The sequence below is a fragment of the Leptonychotes weddellii genome, chromosome 11, assembly GCF_054177405.1.
Source record: "Leptonychotes weddellii isolate Sample4059 chromosome 11, ASM5417740v2, whole genome shotgun sequence".
Taxonomy (NCBI): domain Eukaryota; kingdom Metazoa; phylum Chordata; class Mammalia; order Carnivora; family Phocidae; genus Leptonychotes; species Leptonychotes weddellii.
This window is the reverse complement of record NC_138379.1, coordinates 40997860-41006002: the sequence shown is the minus strand read 5'-3', so window position 1 is coordinate 41006002 and position 8143 is coordinate 40997860. Positions and strand designations below refer to the sequence as shown.

The 8143-nt window shown below is 41.0% G+C and overlaps 1 protein-coding gene across 4 annotated transcripts; it reads right to left on the bottom strand.

The window, feature by feature from the left end:
* Nucleotides 1-1410: 1410 nt before the first annotated feature.
* ZBED5 (zinc finger BED-type containing 5) lies at nt 1411-7254 on the bottom strand. Of its 4 annotated transcripts, none has more exons than XM_081798602.1 (3): nt 6686-7254; nt 4782-4896; nt 1411-3740 (listed from the first exon to the last, which is right to left on the bottom strand). In XM_081798602.1, exon 3 carries the CDS (start codon nt 3566-3568, stop codon nt 1484-1486), a length of 2085 nt encoding a protein of 694 aa, XP_081654728.1. In that variant the 5' UTR covers nt 3569-3740; nt 4782-4896; nt 6686-7254; the 3' UTR covers nt 1411-1483. The 4 variants fall into 4 exon arrangements, with proteins under 4 accessions (XP_081654728.1, XP_081654729.1, XP_006728588.1 ...); XM_081798603.1 differs by having other exon boundaries at nt 1411-3709; XM_006728525.3 differs by lacking the exon at nt 6686-7254 and adding an exon at nt 6459-6679.
* Between the last annotated feature and the right edge of the window lie 889 nt (nt 7255-8143).

The window sequence follows — 8143 nt, the reverse complement described above, 5'->3', positions numbered from 1 at the left end:
AGGTCAGGCCCTATGGACTGGAGGGCTGTTAGTCTCCAGAGAACAAAAACCCAGACTAGAAGTTAATGTGGAAGTAAAGTTTAAATGGGACATGGCTGGATATGGAAGAGAACTAATATATGTTGTATATTTTTTCCTATCACCAACTGTTAGGAATTTTAGATAGGTACTCATTTAATCTTATTAATAACCCTCAAAGAAGGCATAATTTTACAAATGAGAAAACTGAGGTGCAGGAAGGCTCAAACTGCCCAATATTAAATAGCTAATTAAGCAGTGGAGCAAGTCCCCCAGTGTAGTCATGCTACCACATTCTGCCTTAGTGAGAATCCTTCTACTCCCCAAAATGGGAACTAGGTTTGAGTAAGTGAGATTTAATAAATAATGGCTACCTATATAGGAGTAACATAAAATATGTGACATTGAGCTGGTGGCCTGTGATATGTGATGTGATGTGGGAAGAGATCCTAGGGACAGGAAAGTCAGACCTCCTTCATAGAACTCTAAGGATAAACTGACAGGGGTTTCAAGTCTAATCATCTTCAAGTACAGTAAAACCTCATTAGTCTATAGTATGGAATTTATAATACTCTACATAGGAACTGAGAAACAATGAAAATACCTGATAACATTCTTCATACTTCCCTCTCCCCCAGTAGTTCAGTTTGGATCAAAGCTGTGACATTATTTAGTGATTTCTGCCTAATCACCACACTGAATTCTAGGTAAAATAATTGAGCCAAAACCACAAAGGGTAACTAACATTCTCTACACATGCAGATATACAAATATAAACTACCATATCCTATTCCATTTTTTGTTGATTCACCAAAATTTTTTCCTTTACTGGGAATTTTACTTTAGTAAGGCCTTTTGCTAGGCAATGGAGACACAGAGCTGAATAAGACCTTGTAAGAGCTTAGTCCAATAACACTGGGAATCATGAGGCCACCAAGCAGATCATAGTTGAGACAGGCACAAAAAATAGGGCCAAAACAGAAAGACATAGAGAATCAAAGTACCAAAGATAAATTAGGTCAAACTATTGAAAAGCAAATAGGAGTTTGTCAGGAAACAAGGGGAAGGAATATTTTTTGAAACCTGCAAGCATGAAACAGTGTAATGTATTTAGGGATTGGCAAGGCATTCCATGTGATTGGAGAGCTGCAGGGTAGGCAGGACTAGAAAAATTCATAGTGATTAGATCTTAAAGAGATACATTATGCTAAGGAACTGGGGTTTTATCTTGTGGATCAACATTTCCCACAGTTATGACCATGGAACTCTTTGAAATTACAATGTGAAGAAGAAATACTACTAATAATAAATGCTTAAAACTTCTGATTCTTTAGCTTTCTTAAAATCTAAGAAGTATAAAAAATATGAACCATTTTATTTAAAACCCCAAAATACCAGAGATGAAATCATCTTTTATTTTCATCTTATATTTGGTTATCAAGAGACATGCAAAAACCCTCTAATTTTAATGAGAACAGTGTTTTTGTGTCTTTTTATCACATATCCGCTTAATATTAGGTGTAATGTTGCTAAGTCGAATCCGCATATGAGGTGCAGCATCAAGTCTTTTCCTATATTTCGTTTTTGTTGCAGCATAATATGAAAATCCTGTTTCACACAGGTGCATTGTAGCAAAAGGAAGAAGTACACGAACCGCACGCCTTGCAATGCTTGGGTACTCTTGAATTAGGCTACTCCAAAAATCATTTAGTGAAAGTTCACTGAAATTTTGTTTCACTTGAGAATCAGATGTTAAATCAATCAGGCTCTCATAGTCCCGTGCTACTAATGAGGCTGGTTTAACAGTTACTGTAAATGGATTTCTAACCCAAGTGTTATTGTCATTTGTTACAGGAAAATATTTTAACAGAGTAGAGCGCAAACCCCTTAGATGCTGCACAATGGCACTACAAATATCTTTATCAACTGTAGAATTAATTTCAGTCAAAAAGTCACTGAGTGTAGGAAAACAATCAAAGTTTTCTTCTTCTACAGATGAAGCCCAAAATTCCAATTTTCTTAACAATGATGACATTTTATCAAATACTGTAAAAACTGTTACATTTTTCCCTTGCATTGATAGATTAACCTCATTTAATTTAGTAAAAATATCTGCAAGATACGCAAGTCTTAGCAGCCAAGATGAATTTGTTAAACAGTCAGACAGTCGAAAAGCAGAATCCATGAAAACCAATAGTTCACGACGAAGCTCAAAAAGTCTTACAAGAACTTTACCTCGGGAAAGCCACCTCACTTCTGTATTCAGAAGAAGTGCTGTGTGCTGAGCACCCATTTCCTCACATAAAATTTTTAGTAGCCTGGATTGATGTGGTCGAGCTTTAATGTAATTGATGATTTGTACTGCCTGATCTAGCACATTTTTCAGAGATGTAGGCATTATTTTAACTGCTAGTGCATGTCTATATAATAGGCAGTGACTACTGGTGCTTTCGGGAGCCACATATTTTATCAAGGTGACAGCCTCAGCAATTTTCCCGTCCATTGCCCTAGAAGCATCACTACAAACATCGACACATTTTTCCCATTCAATTTCATGTTTCTGCATAAAGCTGTTGATGCAGTTGAAAATTTCTTCACCAGTAGCATTACTTTGCAAAGATTCACATAAGAGTAGGTCTTCCTCAATAGATTTATTAAACCTATAACGAACAAACACAAGCAGCACAGCAAGTCCTGAAACATCAGCTGATTCATCTAGTTGCAGTGAAAACCCATCACAAATTTTCAGTCTACAAACAAGCTCTTCTTCAATGTCAGCAGCAAGATCCTTAATTCGACGTGCAACAGTACTATTTGATAGTTGTACTGCATCTATTTTTTTACTATATTGTTCATCAAACATTCGCATCACAACATCTTTTGCACAAGGCTTGATAAGCAATTCTCCAATAGTATGAGCCTCTCCACTCAGGGCTATATGGTAACTTACATTGTATGATGCCTCTGTAGCACTTTCATTATCTGTATTGACAATTTTAGGTGTTGGAGGTTTGTTATTTTCAGGTGAATCAAGATGTTGCTTGAAAAAGCTTATGTCTTTGTCTTTATAGGCAGCATGTTTAGTTTCCAAATGTCTTCGAAGCTTACTAGGGGCCAAAGAACTATTTGATAAAATTTTCTTACATAACACACACTGAGCATGAGGTGCATCTCTATTTCCAAAGTAAGTAAATCCAAAAGACAAATAACTTTCATCATATTTTCTTCTTTTTGGTTTCTTACTAAATGTTGTTATTTTGTTGGAATTGGACATAAATTTGACCCTGGAAAGCTCACCTTCTGATCTTTTAGAAACTGAAGGCTGCAGCTGTTCATCCTCGCTTTGTAATATTCCAACCTTTTGATCATTTGATTCAGACACAATTTGATAACAAAAAGATTCTACTTCTTGTTTAAGACTTCCTTGTTTCAGCAACAGATCCATAGGCAATGTGTTTGTAGTACAAAACATGGTTAATTTAGAATAAACATTGAGTATCACAAATGTGTTGAAATTATACGACAGGATACACAGAAGATGAGCAATCATCAAAGAGATGATATAGAGCAACACATCAGTTAATTTGTAAATGCTGCCTATGCATCAATGCGCAGATGGAACATCACACGTTCGTGTATCAGGTGATTTCTCATTCGACTTCCTGGTGCTCTCAGGTATGGCACACCTTTTCTTAAACGTAGATTATCACATAAAAATAAAGCTATAGAAATGAGTTTAGTAGTCTTAAAACTTAATATTTTAAAATAAACTATAAAGAAAACTATTGTTAGCATTGATCTTTTCCTCAGAACACTTATTAACATAGAGAATATTAATGTTCTATAAAATACAATTTGGGAACCACTGGGCTAAGAAATAATGAAGAGTTGATAAGTATATTTTTAAGGAAGGGACCTTGAGGATTATGTTCCATGGCAGGGGTTGGCAAACTTTTTCTGTAAAGAGCAATATAGTAAATATTTCTGATTTTATGGGGCATATGGTCTCTGTTGCAACTATTCAACTCTATAGTCGCAGCATGGTAGCAGACATAGATAATGCAAAAAGAATGGACATAGCTGTGTTCCAGTAAATCTCTATTTACAAAAACAGACAGCATGGGCCATAATTTACCAACCCCTTCTCATGGTATATAGTATCTTGGAATCTCTTTTAGTTTTCTGATGCCTACTGCCATTAGATACATTCACTGTTGATAATATTATACATCTGAAGCCTCCTACCAGGACTAGTGACTATTTTGATAAGCTATATTAAAGACACACAAACACAGTTCAAAGTTCTGCAAGACACAGAATTCTGTATCCTAAATACTGTGCTAACACTGAAAAATAAAATGTAGACCAAAAGTTAGCTACTATTTCTCTGGAATTAAAATCACATAAATATTTATATCATCCAAATTAAGACCCACTGAAAGTAATGTATATTTTACTGATTATTCTGCATTCCATTATACTATAGGTGAAGACTTAACCAGGACCTAAAAAAACATAAACTCTCATTTTAATAGGTTTATTCCTCATATAGTTTTTAAAATCATAATTAAAAGGGTAATGCAAATTTTAAGACCTTTACAGACTACTACTAACTTTGCAAGTTAAGGCATACATATTTAGGTCTATCCAAATGTATCTGCTTTTGATTTAAACTTTATGATTTGGCTAGAGCAAGCTTTGGATTTTCATGTTACATCCTAAAGCAAAATGGTTTTCCTATTAATAGCTAGATGGTAAGATACCTGAAATGAGGAGTACTCCCTTCTGCAATCACACTCTCCACCTTGGCAGCTTGAAATGCAGATTCTTCAAAAGAATAAAATTAAGGGATGGGGTGGAAAGGGAGTAACCAAAAGCCTAGAATGAGAAAAATTAAAATTAGACACTGCAAAAGCAGAACTAACCATAAACCCCTAAGATGATCCTTCATTACAGTTTATTTTAGATCCAGGCAGTGCAAGTGATTCTTCACTGCAATGCAGTGAACTGAAATAGAAGATGCCTAGCATAGTAAAAATGCTAAATGTTTTCGTCTCACATAATACCCTTGTTATTTCATTGTTTTGAAACACTTTCCCAACCACTGACTTCATAGAAACACACGTAAAAGTTTCAAAAACTAAACCTAACTTTTAAAAGTGGCCACATTTTAATGTCTCTAAAACGAAACATCAAAAGTAATCTAAAATAGAACTATACAGGGAAGTGTTATATGAAATATGCATTTTTGCTATAACCATTTTTGTCCCCTCAACCAATTTCCTAAGTTAGGTTACTAATGTTTATTGAGTAATCATTGTTTACTATGCTTAACTGCTAGATCCCTCATACAGATTATCGCATTTAATCCTCAAAACAAACGTGAGAGTCAGGGACTGTTAATAACCGTAAGAGATGAACTAATAAACAGAGAAGTCATCTGCTAACTTAACACATCTTGTAAGCGAAGAACTAGAACAGAACCCAAAAAGTTGGGGCTGCAGAGCCCACGCACCTAGCCATTCCTTGTGTGTTCCTGAATACTCTTAAATTTCTCAAGCACTAACGGGCGGCACAGAGAGAAAGGGATTACAACTGCCAATAAGTCGAGGGTCTCAAAGGGGCAGCAGCAAAAAGCCCTACTCCATTATTGGGAGCAAAAGAGCCGTAGATTCTCGTTTCCACAATCCCGATTTTAATTTAGCAACAGAGAACTTCGTGGAGCTGCTGGTTAGGGTTAGGATCCCTCTCCCTGGCTACCCGAGGAGGACACAATGGAGTAGGAAGCTTTGTTTTCCCGAAGTAAGGCCTCATCCCCACCTCTTCTAGAGGTGCTTTCCCGAATCTCTCGAGGACAAAGAGTCTGGACTCCCTAGAGAGTCAAGTTTCTATTCCATTAATCCGAAAAGGCTGGCGGGGTGGGGGGGTAGTAACCCTGTTCCTTTGTCTCTTCTCTGGGTTAAACTGACAGGTAACACCATCCCTTCACCCCCACCTTCGGGCGGTTCCAGCTGTGAACACACTCAGGGGCAGGAGGGCCGGGTTAGAGTGCAGTCCAGTCAGAAAGTCTAGGCAAAGATGGGTGCGGCTGCCCCTTCCAGCACCTACATGCTTCTTTAAACGGTCACTTCGATATGCTGCCTGGGCCAGCTATCCCTCCTTGTCACAGGTGCGCGCGCTGCCAGCAGACCGCCACATCTGGGGGCTCGCCCACCCTCGCCTCCAAAACTCTTCTCTCGCGTCCCCAGGCAGTCTCCTCAGCACCCAACACTATCTCTCTACGTCACCTCCATCAGTGATGGAGATCGGTCTTTGCTGCGGCTGGGCTGCACAGCAGCGCCGCGGTCCCCAGCAGAGCCTGCGCCGCCATTTTAAACAGCTCAAGGCAGCGGCCATTTCAGAGCGCACCGCTCAGCCGCCGTGGCGGCTCTGGTCCTCACCTTCACCGAGGCCTGAACAGGGTCAAGAGCCAGTCGTCGCGGACTGGAAGAGGGGAAGGAGGGAAGGGGGGAATGAAAAACAAAACAGAGGGAAGAAGGATTCGGGGACAGGGTGATGCTCTCAGCTCAGGGATATCGCCTATGCCACCTCCAGAGAGATCCGGTTCGCGGCTGGCGCGGTCGCTCCTCTGAAGATAAATTTAGCACCCTGGAGCAGCCGAACTTACAGTCTCCACGAGCGGCTCCTCTGCCGCCCAATCAGCTCCAGAGTTGCTCTCCGCCACCAATCCACGCTGAGCAGCGGGGCGGGACCAAAGGAAAGGACCAAGCTCGGTTGTTGCGCGGCCCGGCGGCCGCCGAGGTGCCAGATTCCGGCGAGCGGGCTCTTTCAGCTGGTGCTAGACGTGAAGCGATTATTTTCAAACTTCCCTGAGTTCCTGTTAGCCCGGATGCTTGTTTAGAATGCAGGTTCCTGGGTACTGCCAGACAGAGTTTGTCGTCCCGTGGGGCTGGAGTGGACTCCAGGAATCTGCACGCTCATAGCACTGGCGTTCTGCCCAGGCGACGGTGATTTGTGTGGATTCGCAGTTACCTCAAGGAGCGCGCAGAGCCTCGGCTGCGGCTGCTTTCACGACCTCTTTGTTTCCCGAGCCGCACCCCAGGCTCAGGTTACGCAACCGCCTCCTCTTTCCCTTGTTTTCCCTCCGGAGTGGGGCAGGAGACGCCCTCTCCTTTCCTCGCCCCTCCCGACGATGCTGTGTCAGGGGCCCGGCCGAGAGCTGAGCATCCTGCCAGAGCGCTCGGGTGAACCCAGATGCGGTCGGGGCCGCGGTGTAGGAGTGTGTAGGGATAGCGGCGTCTCCGCTGTGTCACAGGGAGAGTCCGCTTGCTGTCTTGACACCTCTCACCAGAGGCACCCTCCGCCTTCACCCGCAGGCCAGCCCGCTGGGCTACACCGTTTGCTAGCTGCGGCATTCGGGTGCTTGAAGCCTGGTGCTCTCCCACGCCCCTCCCCTCTTAGGAAAAAGCACAGCAGAGGTTGCGGGCCTGTGTATTTCCCTCTTGGCGATCCGTCGTGGAAACCAGGAGCCGGGTTCTCCAAACTGGCCCCTTAAAATATATACACGTCTAGGAGTAATTTGTTAAAGTACGAGTAGCATTAAACAGTAGGTCCCATTGTTTGTAATATTTTAGCCTTTCCAGGCCCCATGAAAATAGCTACATGAACACTGGATCATGTTTTCAGGCACTGCATCCAATGACAAAATCCTCAGCTTGTGGTCAAAAGCAAGGGCAGCTTCTGTTTTTCTTAAACACGTTTCTTGCATATGTGAATAAATCTCTTAGGCGTAAAAAGAAGCCTACACCTTAACACAATTTTCAGGAGGACGGTATAGATGATTTCCTTGGACTGATAATAGAAGACACCATTTGGTCCTAAATATTTTTAAGCCAATTCAACTTATCTTCAGATTTTTGCCCTATAGTAGGCTATCCATATGTCTTCATTATTTTTAAAAAATTATTCCTGTGAAATCAAATAATCAAAATTTCAAGTTTCATTTGAACTTTAACCACAAAGGTGGGAATAATTTTTGGGAAGGGGGCTGCAGGTCTACTTGAAGAGCAAAGAATTTCCTTTTGTCATTGCAGGAGCTGTCTAGCTTGATAATGACATTGGAATA

What these genes read in the sequence shown, in the direction of transcription:
- ZBED5 (XM_081798602.1), bottom strand. Translation starts at nt 3,568, where the DNA reads ATGATTGCTCATCTTCTGTGTATCCTGTCGTATAATTTCAACACATTT.